The sequence below is a fragment of the Cavia porcellus genome, unplaced genomic scaffold (genome assembly GCF_034190915.1).
Source record: "Cavia porcellus strain 051 isolate PalLab524CR breed Dunkin Hartley unplaced genomic scaffold, mCavPor4.1 scaffold_2, whole genome shotgun sequence".
Lineage (NCBI taxonomy): Eukaryota > Metazoa > Chordata > Mammalia > Rodentia > Caviidae > Cavia > Cavia porcellus.
The window spans coordinates 44246184-44261185 of NW_026947485.1; the positions used below are offsets into that span (position 1 = coordinate 44246184).

The 15002-nt window shown below is 36.2% G+C and overlaps 1 protein-coding gene across 4 annotated transcripts in view; it reads right to left on the reverse strand.

Annotated features, from left to right (window-relative positions):
* Asb15 (ankyrin repeat and SOCS box containing 15) overlaps positions 1 to 15002 on the reverse strand; it is a 40735-nt gene that overhangs the window by 12569 nt on the left and 13164 nt on the right. For 3 of the 4 annotated variants that reach the window (XM_063241342.1, XM_063241331.1, XM_063241337.1), the window contains 7 exons: positions 12673 to 12725; positions 12450 to 12581; positions 10849 to 11007; positions 5917 to 6162; positions 4158 to 4329; positions 1578 to 2148; positions 651 to 804 (listed from right to left, as the gene is read on the reverse strand). In XM_063241342.1, coding sequence (XP_063097412.1) covers positions 651 to 804; positions 1578 to 2148; positions 4158 to 4329; positions 5917 to 6162; positions 10849 to 11007; positions 12450 to 12581; positions 12673 to 12725 — 1487 coding nt within the window. Of the gene's footprint in view, positions 1 to 650; positions 805 to 1577; positions 2149 to 4157; positions 4330 to 5916; positions 6163 to 10848; positions 11008 to 12449; positions 12582 to 12672; positions 12726 to 15002 lie in introns of those variants that run through there. The other variant, XM_063241348.1, reaches the window with a different exon arrangement.

A 15002-nucleotide genomic window follows, 5' to 3' on the forward strand; every position in this document is an offset into this window, starting at 1 on the left:
AAAAAACTTCTAATGTTTAATTTTTTGTAGTTCCGGGGATCAAACACACGGTCTCACACTTGCTAGACAAGCACTTTACTACTGAGCTACACCACCAAATTCTCTTGAAATTTTTATGACTCATTTGCATGATTATAGTTAAACTTTCACCTAGAGCATACAAAATTCATTACCTGTTATACAAAGCCTTTATTAGTCCAAATTTGTCAGTAAAAACCTGAGAGAAAGCTTGTTATCAAGAACAATTCCAATCTTTTTCTTTCATTCATTTATTTTTTAAGTATTACTGAGTATTGACTACTTACAGGGCATTATACTAAACCTTGAGAATACAAAAATGTTACCTGTCTATGCCCCCATGGAGATTTCAGTCTAGATATTATATAGTATTATGGAAATTAAATGTTAAAATATGAATCCCAGTCAGAATGTTAATAAAGCCATGTATTATTACACAATTCAAGAATTGGAAAATATCAAAAAAACTTCAAAATTTGTTTTTTACATCAAAGAAATGTTAAACATAATTTTTACAAATTCTCTAGATAATTCTAAATAGAGAGGAGAAGCACTAAAAATATCAAAGACATTAAGAAAGTTTTTATGTACATTTTTATTTTTAAAATTGTAGGTAAAATATTTGTTTTTACCCAGTATTTTGCGTATTTCTGGCCATTCTCTCTGTACTTCCAGTGCAGACTTCAATTTGGCACACAGAGGGACATAATCCATGTAATCAATTAATACACGAACAATGCTGCCTACCAGGTGTTTCATCCAAGGAACTGTAATAAACTCACAAAACTGAGATAATTGATAAATTCAGTTTAGTAGTGTTCTTAATAGACCACAAATTTGTCACACCCAATTTTGTTAGGAAAAAACATACTCTGTCTTTTTATAGGAAATAAAAGATCCCTACTATTAATGAACAAAAATGAAAAATAATTGATTTGCTTGTTCCTGTGAACCATTAGCCTTGGAGACTGGCATGGTTTGTGACCATACTTAACATCATTTGGAATAATCATGTTTTTACCCATCTGACCCCAACAGTCCACTGAATAAGCATTAAGTGATTAATTGCACACATTTTAGATTCTATATTTTGTTTCCAAGTCAAGGAAAAAGAACATTTTTGTGGATAACTTTATATTTATGTCCTTGTATTGCAAACAAAAGAAAATTAAGAAATGCATAAAAATTAGTTAATTTTTTTTCTTAAAACATGTCTGAGTGAAAGTTTATGCATTAGGCTGCAGACTACAAATGCTTTTTAGTCCATAAAACATCTTCAGGAAAAGCGTATTTTAGGCCACAAAACAAACCTTAACAAATTTAAGAAGGTCAAAACTATGTCAGTATCCTTTTGAGCACAGTGATATAAAGCTAGAGATCAACAATAGGAAGAATTTTGAGAATTTTACAAGTACCTGAGCATTAAATAACATGCTCCTTAGCAAACAATGCATAAATAAAGAAATCAAAGGGGGAAAACCAAAATTAAACAATTTCCTAAGGCAAATATAAGAGTTAGGATAATGACCTAATACACAGAAGAAAAGGATGTAACTCACCGGGTTGTCTTTTATTACACAAGATGTCCATCCTGGCAGTACCTCTCGCTCCATCTCAGACCACACAAATGAATTTCCAAAGATGTCCCCATGCATGCAGTCAAAGCACATCTCCACCTGATAGCCATTATTCAACAACAGCCTCAGCATAACTTCATCATTTAGGGCATACTGAATGGCACTGGGGAAACGAGTGTCATTCACATGCATAAAATAGCAATTGACATTAGCTCCGTGTGAGAGAAGCAGCCGGACAATTTCATGATTATTGGCCCTCACTGCCACAAGGAGACAGTTGAGGGGATCCAGGTTTGGGTCTGCACCTGCAGCCAAAAGGACTTCTGTGCAATGGATGTCATTATTAGAAACGGCAAAGTATAATGCAGTCTTCCTCTCGTCATCATAGCTCTTGGAAATATGATCAGCAAGTAGGATGTTGACATCAAAACCACTTTCAATGAGCAGTTCTAGGCACTGTGAATTCTGTCCATCTGCAGCTGAATGAACTGGAGTTAGCCCACTTTTCCGAATTGCATTTTTGGATGTTACTGGGATAAGATATTTCAATGCACTAAAACAAACAAACAAATAAACAGCTCTCAAACATCCATATGACATAAAGAGAATTAAGAAGCTAAATAAACTGTTTTCCTTGCTAGAAAATGAATGTGATTTGTTTAGTTTCTCTTATTTTTGTACTGAAATACTTAACCTTTGTCCATAGAAGTCCTACTATTTAGTGTGATATGATTTAGTTCAGTTTTGATTATCCTCCTTGTTCAAATACTCCTGGGGAACATGCTGGATCTTACATGTTTGGCTTTAGATGCGACTCCTCAGGACTCCTCTCCACCTTCCAATTCTTCTCTAAATGATATAATTTTTATTAGCTGATGGTATTTGACAAAAATATTTTGAAAAGCTCTTCTGATGGCATTCAAGACATCGTCATGATCTTGCCAATTAGAACTATACTGTCATAGGAAGTGTGAGATGGAATCAAACTTGGATATCATTTGAAATAAAACCTGTTTTTTAACAGAAGAATAAAATCTCTAGGGTGAAATGATTTGGCTAAGATCACACAGTTACATGTAGAAATTAGACTTTGACCTTAAGATTCATATTAATTATTCCTTGTTAACTGCCTCATAAGCATTCAATTATTTAATTATAATCTGTCTCTTTCCATATAACTTGTAATTGAATTTTTAGTCAAAATGTCTTTATTATTTCTTCAGACTTAAATGAGTCCAATCAAGTAACTGACTACAGCTTATGTTTCTAAGTACATGTGATATTTACTTGTGAATTTCACACTTGACTAACCAGTTAGACATGCATAAGAGCCACAAGCAAAGACAACTTGATCTCTTGTGCCTAATTCAGGGCTACCATGTGTGAATTTATGAACACTGGGAGGAAATCCAGGTAAACTTTAACAACATGTCACTTAGCATCAATTAGGCGTCATTAGCTCCTTAACACAGCCAGTGTGACCACTGAAAATGATAAAACATAACTACTTGAAAGTTTTTGAGGTTATGAAATATGTTTAATTGCATAAAACCACTTCTTATGGTATTTAATATAGTGACTGGTGTATTGATAACACATGATTTTAAAATGCATTAAATAGTTGTATGGGAATAAAGAAATCTAAATTTATAGTGAAATTTTCTATTCAAGAGTAAATTTACCTCATACTATAATATTCTGAAAATTCTAGGAAATAGTTAGAATAACTTAGGATGTTGTTACACATTTTAATCTTTGTCAAGGGCAAATTTTTAAAAACTCTGTAGCCTTCTGTTACCACGTTTTTTTTTTTTTTTTTTTTCTTTTCTTTTTTTTAATTTTATTTAAGGAGAAAAGAAAAGAAAGAAAAAAAAACAGTGAAGGGGTACAAGTTATACAGATTTACAGGAGAAAAAAATGCGCAGTAGGCAATCACTAGTTAATGGATTACATATTGCCATCTTAGAAATAATTGTTCAAGTCACAAAATTAAAGCTTGTAGAGTGGACATTCCAACAATGATACTGCAAACAGTTCTGTTCAATGATCCAATAAAACTCTGTGATATCATTTTCTATCTTATACATTTAAATATACATGCAGTTATATAGTTTAGAGCACTTTCTTTTCCTCTCTTTTGTACAATGACTATTACACATTTTGGGTTTCATTGCTCCCACGGTTCTTATTGCTTTTTTGGAAGAGAGTAAAACCAAATGTGACATAACAGAACAGAATCGGTGTTACCACGTTTTAAAATAGACATTTTTGAGCAGCTTGTACAAAATTCTCAATTATAACTTATTCCATCTAAAAGAGAATAAAAGAGCATTTCTTTTCACTATTAAAGTAATATAAATTCATTTTGTGCAAATAAAAGAACATAAAAAGATAAAAGAAAATTAAACAACTTTTAAGCATTTAGATACACAACTTATGAGTATTTTGCCCATTTCTCTGTGGATTTGGGGCAGCATCATATATAGAGGGATGTAGGACTATGCTGTCCACACAATTTTGCATTGTTAGGGTAAAGTTATCTCCCCTTAATGTATTACTCACAGGTAATGTCCCTCGTAGGCAGCGCGGTGTATGGGGAGATGCCCTGCTCTGTTGGGTACGTTTCCACTTCCTCCATACTCCAGCAGGAGAGCAATGCAGTCGGGATTACCACCTCCTGCTGCCTCGAACAACACCGATGCCCCATCATCCGCCAAAGCAAACACATCACCACCTGGCGGTATATCATGTGGCACAGGGTGACTGAACAGCATTGTTTAGATCATCTCTTTCAAAACAATCTGTTGCTTTCCTTTCTGGTTAGAACTCAAAATTAAACCAACGAATTGATTTCCACAGTGGACAAATGCTTCCAGAAAAAGGAATCGTTCAACTTTTAAAAAATAGTGAAAATATTTAAAATTTTATCTACTTCAATAAGTCTTTATTGATTGCAGAGTATGTAAAAACAGTATGTGTGACTGCAAAATGCATGAAATTTGACTATTAAGCATACTAGGGAAATGAAACAAAATGTCATCAGAGAACACGAATTGTATGCACTCCAGCAATATCAGTTCTAGGGAACATAGTGCAAGGGGAAGAAGACTGTATGTGAGTATGGCTACTACTTCTATACATCTACACATCTGCATCTCTAGGTGGAGTAATACATATTATTTTACATGGATCTTTTATGTATAGATGAGGCTACAGTGAGACACTTTAAAAATCGATAGCTTATTCCCTATAAATGCCACTTGGGGTTATGGGATTGTAACCTTCATTTATGGTGAAGAAACAATAGGTAAATTTTTAACATTTTGAGTAGGTGGCACTGTAGAGTTTTAATTTAAAGTGATTATCCCACAACATATTACTCATGGATAATATCCCTCATAAGGATCATGGTATATAGGAAGACGCCCTGACCTGCTTTTTTCTTTTTCTTTTTCTTTTTACTCCCTCTATAGGAGAAAGGGGTAGAAAGGCAGCAGTAGGCAGCAGAAACCAGTTTATGAATTAGGTGTCTTAACTCTTGGTTGTAGGTTACAGAAAGCATTTTCAGGGTTTAAGTGAGGCAAGGAAACAATTTGTTGAGAAAAATTAAGGTAATACTTAATGAGGAAGTGTTTCAAATGATTGACTCTAAGTTTTAATGAAGGGTATTCCAGAGGAGGGCAAGGATCTGATCCAACCTAGACAGAGGGCATATCCGGTATATCTGGGAATACTGCATCTACTTTGGCTGGAATACGAGGATCCAAGCTAGGAACAGTGAAACATAAACCTAGGAAAACAATTCAGATGACTGTTTCAATGGAGAGCATCCTTGATTGTAGTGTGTGGCACTAGGGAGACTGGAAATCTGGAGGATCATGAGGAAATAGTTATACTGGTCCAGAGAAGATGTGGGAGATGCTAAAATTGGCAGCTGGATGGAAAGGTGAGAACAAGAGACTTTTTAGGGCTTTGTAACTAATTGAATTGGAAAATAAAATGATGGAGGAATTAGAGATAAATCCTGGCTGAGGTATATTATTCTACTGGGATGTGGGAAAAGAGGAGGAATTCAGTGTAGGTAAAGATATAGATGAGACCTGTGTAGAAACCAGGCTGTCTCTAGACAAAATAATCAGAGCTGCGTTTGCAGATCTGTTGGCTGTAGTATGCGGAGTTTACAGAGAGGGCAGGCTATTGGTCTGAGTGCCTCATGCTCAGGTACATGCCAGGGTGGAAGAGGAGCCCGAGAGGAGAGGAAAAGAGGAGAGTCCCAGAGGCAGGAAAGACATCAGGGAAGTGGTCATTCTTTTTCACATACCTTTATGGATTAGATGTTCCAAAACATCGCAGTGACCATACTCTGCAGCAATACCTAACGGTGTGACTCCAAATCCATCTCTCAAGTGGACATTGCCTCCGTGGTTTAGTAGCAGAGATATGATATCTTTTCGGCCTTGCTTGGCTGCTTCATGCATTGCTGACCATCGTTTTACACAGGGTTGGTCAAGGCTGGTGTTATGTTTAATCAGAGTAGATACCATGTCAAAGGAGCCTTTTCTAACAGCTTGAAGATGATTTTTAAAAAGAACAGCCAATAGTAAACATATTAACATGAAAAACCTACATAGTATTATTACCCAAATTAATATCAAAATAGATATTAGCTATTTCTTATTGTATAAAGAGTTGTATATTATATAAAGAGCACTGTATTTCACATATCCAAATTTCTACTTGTGAAGCACAAATACTCGGGATCACACTATCTTGGATCGAACTCACGACTGCCTGCTTGCAAGGCAGGCACTTATGCCACTGAGCTAAATCCCCAACCCCACAGTATCTTTTCTTTAAGGCTCAGAGGGTGGCAAGAGTTTCACAGAAAATGCTGATCACCAGGACAGAACATTGTGTGTAGTCTTTCCAAACTTCAATCTGTTTACTAACAAAGTGAGGGGATTGGGTTGTATAAGTTTATATATGCAGCATGCTAGTACAGTACCTAGTACATAACAGGAGGTCAGTAAATTATTTGTATCATTTTATCATTCCCAGAAACTTGGAACTCCAAATATGTACAATGCTTATGAAGTACCCCCCCCCCCCCGCTCTGAAATAGGTTATGTTTTTGTTTTTCCCTACCAACAACAGCAGTAAGCACTGCATGGACTTTTCTAAGCTTCCATGGAGACCTAACAATAGGATTGTGAAGAATCTAAGCAGGTCAGCTGTTCTGAATGAATGAAGTATGTGACAGTTAATGACTAAACCAGGTGTGTCTCTGCTCTGTCCCCCTTCTTGTCTCTAATGGTTGAAACCATACCATTAAGAGCCTCTTTCTCTTTTTTGTATTATTAGGAGGTTGCCTCTGTTAAGATGTAAATACTTCCAGAAGGTAGAACACATCTTTTCCTTATAACCAAGTAAAAGTTTTAATAAAAAACAAATGTTAGAGGTCCTCATCATTCATTTATTCTTCATTCATTTATTCAATCTGTTCTCGGACAAATGGCTCTTTCTTGGGTAAGAATGACCCTCTAGAGAAGAAGCCCAGGCTGTCTTCTGTTTGAAAAAACAAAACAAAACAAAAAACAACTCAGCATGGACCTTACTGGGAAAGCCAGGAGGATATTGTGTGTGAGATTACATACAACATGCTGCTCAGGAAGGAGACAGAATTCAGAAAGATCTATGACTAAGGAGAGAGAAATGACTCCAAATGTGTGGTGAGGGTGAAGACAAATTTCGCCGCCTTCTTTTGCATGCAAGTTCCAGTTTCCCCCTTGTTTACTGTGGAAAGTAGAATGTGTTGACAAATGCCTCTACCTGAACCACCCATCTGCTACTGGGAGCTCTAATTGCAGTGAATTACCTCATCCTAGCTGTGTGACTGCAGAGAAAACTCCAAGCAAGCCAAATGAACTATGAAAAGTATGTCCTCATTTATCTCCTTTCCTTTTATAATTGGAAAAAAGTATTAAAATGAGTCTCTTCCCTCGTGATCTGTTTTTTTGTTTCACTGTAGAATATATTGAATAACAATAATCTTTCTTCATTAAATAACAACATATGGAAGCCATCTTCAACTTAAATAATTCCTTAAAAATTAAAATTCATTTCCTATTTAATTTTTGGGAGCCAAGGACATATTTTCAAGAGAAATAGAACAAATTATGGAAAACGTCTCCCATGAAAACCTATAAAAACCTTCTTAAACAATAAGTGACAGAAATAATGAAAACTATTAAGGCAGTTTTGAAATAATACAAGTCATTAAGTAAAATGAGAATTAAACATTTCTGAGGCTTTATATATAAATTACATATATTTTAATTCTTTAGAATTTAAATTTCCAAAGTTCAGAATTCTTTAGTATAGTATTCTTTAGAGTGTTTTCATAAACTTTCTAGTTTTTCAGTTTTCAAGTCTATATCTATAATAGCAAATGCTTAAAAATTATCAAGTTTAAATTGAATTCGGAGAATGATACGGGTAACTTTGCCTAAATTGTAGGCCCTTTCAAACATTTATAGTTGATTGGCTTTCCTTTTTTGCTATAAATTTGTTATTTTATTTCTTTTTCTTGATATATGTTCATTGTTCATGTGACTTATTTATTATCTATTAATGATTCTCTGAGTCACAGAACAGACAGAGAAAAGAGATTTTTTTGAGGTATCTGGACAAGGACTGGAAGATTGAAAGTGTAGACAGAGTTAAGAGGATGTGTACTGATTTGTAAGAAAGAAAATGTCAGAAGTGAAAAGGAGTCTTGCGTCCATGGAGGAGGAAGTGATGTATCCATGAGGAAGGTCAGGAAGGAAGGAGGGGAGAGGACCGGGATGTTGTGCCAAGCAGTTTCTGAATTTCCTCCTCCCCATGCCGGGCTCCACTGGCCAGGATAAGCTTGTGTATCTCAAACTGAATAAAGTGACACCACGCCTTGATAGGTGGACAGAGATGAGTGAAAGTAGAAAAGGCCTTGGTAAGGGTCAGATCACCACAAATCAGACATCTACCATTCAGCAAGTAACTGTGCATCATGACTGTGATACATCAAAGTACCCTAAGTAAGAGCCACATAGCTGAGAAGGAAGATGGTCACTAGAGGGACTCAAAGTAATTATTGGGCTTTTTGGGTTTTCTTTAGTCATCTATGGATATTCTATAAATAGATACAAAGATGACATCTGGCTAAGAAGAATGTTAAAAATGGAATTATACAGAAAAAGGAACAATATTTTTCCCCTTTCTAGCCTCCCCCTGTAAGTTAACAGACTGTTTCTGGCATATTTCACACAATAATTCTGTATTTGTCAAGTGAATTGGTTTACAATTCTGAAAATGTGTCCATTTTGCAGGAATCAAATATTACCTGTAAAACATCAAATTCATAGATGTTGTTGCAAATATCCATGGCATGTTTTTAAATAACACTACAGAGCATATTACTAATGATAAATAACTCAGAGGTGGGTATTCCACTTAGTTTCTGTAGAACCAGCCTAGGAAAAGAGCTCTGAGTTATCAATGAAAGTCACAGTGTTATTGTGCCACACAGTCTGGTTAATATGTACACAGAGGCTACAATCTGTTCCTTAGAATTTACATTACCCCTTTTCCTTTCAGGAATAGAAACTCCCAAATGTTAGCTGTTACAGATCATCCAGGTAGGAACTAAGTATCACAACCTCCCTTAATTGTTGGGGGAACATAATCTGCACTAAAGCAATATGAATGGAACTACTGAGGGCAATGTCTAGGTCATCTTCTTAAATTGGAGATGTGTTCCCAGGGCTTTCACTCTTCTCTTTTCTGCTTGCTTCCTAGGAAATGGGGACATTTGGAGCAATCTTGGAAACTTGTCGTCAACCCTAGACCTCTGAAATGTGATTGAAAAATGACTTCTTTTAAACTCATTATTTTCTTGCTTTATGTCTTCTTTTGTTTTTGGTAAAGAAGATTTGCTAGTACCATACCTATCATAACTCAATTGTTTGTTCCAATCTAAATTTAGGAAGGCTCAAAACTCTGACAAAGGGTGAGAGCAAGGAACAATCAGCCCAGATTGACATTACACTCCCCATCGACTTTCATGTCCTTGAAGACCCAGTTCAAAGAATTTAAGGTGTTTAAAGTCACCACAGATTTATTGCATTTTTATGTACCTAATTCACTGTGATATATTTTATAGCATTTACAGCACAATTTTTTTTTTTCATTTGAATCATATGTAGCTCTCCTACTAGATTAGTGATGGAGAACTTTTTAGAGCTTTCAATGATACAAATTGCTTGCTCCAGGACAGGTACCATAAGTTCACCACTACTGTTGGACTTTTTGAGGGAGATTAGTCCATTCATCTTTACACCCAGGCTGCCCAGCACACCGTCTTGTTTAATGTAACTTCTCAATGCATTTTATTGTATTGAGGTTGCTTAATGCATGCCATCAAATGAAAATATTTTGCTAATGTTATAACTTCTCAAAAAGTTTTTAAATCACAGTGTCACAACTAGGATAGAAACCCACAGATCTCAGACATCAAAGTCCAAATTCTTCCTCCATCATCTTATAGTCTAAATAAAGGAAATATCATCTCTGTTCATTGTGTTAATCTCATCTCTTCTTTCTGCTTCCACAAATAGTCCTATCAATTCTTACTGTTCCACAAATTGCAGGATTCTGAGAAGAAGCTGATTAATGATACCTTCAGATTTGCATCCTTCCTTGATTGTGTCACAGTTGTGTCACCCTCACAATTTCCAAGATCTGCATCTGTTTCTCAGAATTCGCTGTTTCTGCTTTGTTCAGTTTTGTCTGATTGTTCTGCTGTGGATCTGTTATCTTTGGAGTCTCTAGTCTTCTCTTTCTTTTGGTTACATGTTGCACACACAATCCTCTTTCCAACTGGATTCTACCTAGAGAGTTCTGTATTCATTTAGACTTGACATCTCTGATCTGATTAAACTAGTTCAGACTGCTCCTGATTTACTGCACTCTCTATAGTTGAGATGTATCTATCTTACTACAGTATGTAGCTATTTTCACATATGTCTTTCCAGGACTACAAAGCAAAATCACAAGGTGGATGAAAGGCGAGTTAGAGAAGAAGTTCAAAGAATGGAAGGAACTGATGTTACATAACTTTAGCCAATACTCAGTGGTTTCCAATAAATACTTATTAAATATATTGAATATTTGTTATTTATTTCAAACTAAGTAAGTTTTAGGAAAAAATATCATTTACCGATCAAAAGAGGTGTCTCTCCTTTATCATTTTTGGTGTTGGGACACACTCCCTTTTCTAATAAACTCTTTACATTTTCCACCAGACCAGCTTTGACTGCCAAAGTCAAGGGTGTTTCTCCGTCACAGGTCTTGAATTCCCAGAGTGTCTTAGAGGATGCTGAAATGTCAAAGAATTGTGTTGAAAATTTTCAAGTATTTACTTAAATGATATTGCATAAATCAGAATAACTCAATACTACATACATCACATTGAACAGTAATTGATGATAGATGGAGGACTAAAAAGGACATACGAAAAAAAATTCACCAAATAATGGTGAGGATAAATAAATGGACATGGACTTGCTAATCAAATTGACAGCTAAAAACCAACATATAGCTGATTTTTAAAAAGCTGCTGATTCTTACTTCTTGATATCTTGTAAAGCAATTGTCCCTCCTTTATTATTTAAATTGCATCTGAAATTATTTTTGTTAAATAAAATGTATAAATGTTGAAATAATACAGTTGAGTGATTATATTAAAGTGTCAGAATATATTAGAAAAAACATTTCCTTTATCTACATCAGTCTCTATCTGTCTGGTTTTCTAACTGGTTAACAATTGTTATGGTTGATAAATTGGGTCAACTTGAGAAATTCAGAAATTTAAGAAACTCTTCAGGGAGTCAGGATCCTTACTTTGTAAATATTCTCAGCATGTGCAAGATGAGGGCACAGAGGTGGTATGAATGCTACATCCATCTTGTGGGCAGGGGGTGTAGCCTTCTTACAATATAAGTGCGGAAAAAGTCTTGCTCTCCCCAACTTTTGTTAGTGTTGCTTTGCTGTCTGGGCAGGACTGAATTGTTGCCCCTGTGCAATGCCACTCTGCCTTGGAGCCAGTTGATTATGGACTGAAACTTTCACAGATTGTAATCTAAATAAACCATTCCTTCATTAATTTTGGGTGCTGGGTATTTTGTTTCAGCAGTGAAAGAAAAGTGACTAAGATATTAATTTTCACATATCTTTTATTATCTCCTAAAACAGAAGTACATAGTAAGCAACTCTGAAGATTGAAAGAAAAAGCACTCTCAAAGCTCAGTAAAATTCTGAGATATGAAAAGCACTATGCCATAACACAAAAAATGATTACTCATGTTTACTATTGGGTTGATTAATCATAATACTTATTAATAGATACATTTTAAAAAACTAATGGATGTAAGAATTACTTGTAATACATAATAATATTTTGGTAATTATTAAGTCAATCAAATAGATCAAATGAAAAAATAAACTATGACTTTCAAAAGAAAAATATTTTATGTTTGGTTCAATTCATTCACAATATCTAAAATTTTTTATCACTCATAAGTGATAAGACACATTCCTACCAATCTTTCATATTCTTAGATAAAAGAATGCAAAAGGTAAACCACAAAGGTCATAAAATATGCTAAGTTTTTGCATTGAGTTTGAAACATAGGCACTGCCTTTTTCAAATTCCAAATCACTTTTTGTACTGATTCTTGTTTTTGCTTGCTATGTTCGTTGAAAATATTCATAACTTTATTGTTTTGCTCTAGTTTAATCAAAAGGTATATGCTCTCTTACCATCCAGAACAATTTCAAGTATCTGTTGAATGGGTTGAATAACAGCTTTGTGCAGTGGAAACCATCCTTTTTCATCAGCTTCATCTAGTGCATATTTGTATTTCATACACTCCTGGAGTTCAAAGATGTTACCTAAATTAAACATATGTACTGAATGTCTCATCTCTGTCTTTCCAGGGTGGTATTTCCAATCTATCCTTCTGTCAAAAATACACCCACTAACCTTGATTTATGGCGTCCATGAGTTTTCTGTTTTGATCACTTAGTGGCACAAATCTACCAGAAAAGAAAAACAAGCCATATTTATACTATTTGTATACTTTAAGGAACCCAAATTTTTTCATTTATAATGAGTATTTGGGAATAATTGCAATAAGATCTAAAGGAAATGCACACAAACTGATGAGATCCACTTTTAAAATGTAAATGCCTAAATCAGATGCAAAATATATTTATAATATACCAGACTTAAGAACACTAGTGAAGATTGTAAAAAGATGTGGTGATGTGTCTAAGGTCTCCCTGATCAGTGAAAAAGAAGAGAATGATCAAATTCAGGACCAGAATTTGATCAGCCTAGGGAAATCTAGTACTCTGTCTGGGTGTTCAATTCTTCATCCATAAAATGATAGGATTAAATAGGAGCTTCAAGATAGTTTTCAATTTTGAAAACTGTAAACTCAGTAGATGTTTGTTAGTGGAACTTAATTGCTAATAGACACTTGCTTAGGAGGCTATTTTTACACTGAATATTAGAGTTTTTAGTCAAACAATCTACAAGTGAAAATCCAACAAACTCCCAATCACTGGCCAGCAGGTCTTGATTTAAACTTTCATGGCAATTCTCTGGTTATGTGTGTGAGAGTTAACTAAAAGCATATAATTTAATAAAACAACCATATTGGTAAGAAATATTTACTAGCATTTTAGAGTTTAATGCCTTCAAGGAACTCTCAAGTTCTAAAATCTGCTGATGGTAAGTAAAAAAATCAAAAGACTAGAAATGTATGTGTATTAAGTCCCTTTTAAAAGCTCAAAAGCAGTCCGGGAGAACATGGCGGACAGATAACAGCAACTACCGGCGGCTCTCTGAAAGACTCGGCTCAGAAGCCAGGAATGGTGCGGACTAAGGAGACATAAGCAGGTGGAGATATGCTCTGCTGACTCAGGAACGAACTGGGCTGAGAGAAGCCAACTTGGAATGCAGTCCTGGTGCTAAAACAGGAACAGAAAAGACTCGGTGTGGAGGCTGGAACCGCGCCATTGTAAGCCGCGATTTGGGTTTCCCGCCGCGCAGCGGCTGGCTGCCTCTACAGCGGCTCGGCAAGGAGAGAGACGTGCAGAAGCTCTGAGAACGGCAATCTGCGAACGGCAGGGAGGCATGCACTGACTTATGGTGAGGTGAGTGAGAGAAACTGACACTCTACCACAGTTTGACTCCAGCAGAGGACTTTCTGGGCCCGAGCAGTCCTGCGGGAGCAGGGTGCGGTGGCGACTCCAGCCACACATCCCCCTCTCGGGCGGGATTGGTGAAAAGTGCCTGGCCTGCGTGACGCTGCCGGCAGACCTGGTAGACTGTCCCAACCCAGATCCCAGAGCCTGACGGTGGCCGGGAGGGGAGACGCGTAGGCTGCCTGGTCCGTAACTCCCTGGTGCGCAGCGGTGAGCGGGAACACCTAACTGGCGCAATTCGATCAGGCTGTGGCTGACTGGGAGAGAAGCTGGGCCTCTTATATAAGCTTGCATATATAAGGAACAGAGAAGAAGAGGCAGCATGGGAAGAGGCAGCAACAAGAAAGTCTCCTCACCCCCCAATTCTGAGAAACAGGCAATAGCAGACACCGCACCAATACACATAAGGCACCATATAGAGAGCCTCATAGACCAATTCAGGAATGAAGTTATCAACGACCTGAAGCTAGAAGTATGCAGAATAGTTAGAGAAATGCTAAGCACCACCCAAGAAAAAACAGGTGATGGAATGGAAGAACAGAAAAAAAGGGGAGAATTGTTTGATGGAGAAAACAGAGAAAGCATAGAATACGTGAAGCAGGTTCAAAGGGACTACCAAGATACTAAGAAGTCTATCGAAGACTGGCATAACAGCTTGAAAGAAACTAAGGACAGACTATCTGAACTGGAGGGCAGACTTGTAATATGGGAGAATGAAATGAAAAACTTCTTAAAAATAACAAAGAAACAAACAGCAATAATACAAAGACAAGAAGATGATAAGAGGATCCATAACTTAAGGATTAAGAACATAAAAGAAGAAGTAGGGATGCAAACAAGTGAACTACAAAAGCTACTCACAGAAATAATCCAGGAGAATTTTCCTAATTTAGCAAAAGGTAAAGATACTCAGATGTATGAGGCATACAGGACCCCAGCTACCTACAACCCAAACAGAGCAACACCCAGGCATATAATAATAAAAATTCCAGAAATTCAATACAAGAACAGAATATTAAAAGCTGTAAGAGACAAGAAACAGACCACTTACAAGGGAACACCCATCAGAATTACAGCAGATTTCTCTGCACAAACCATCAA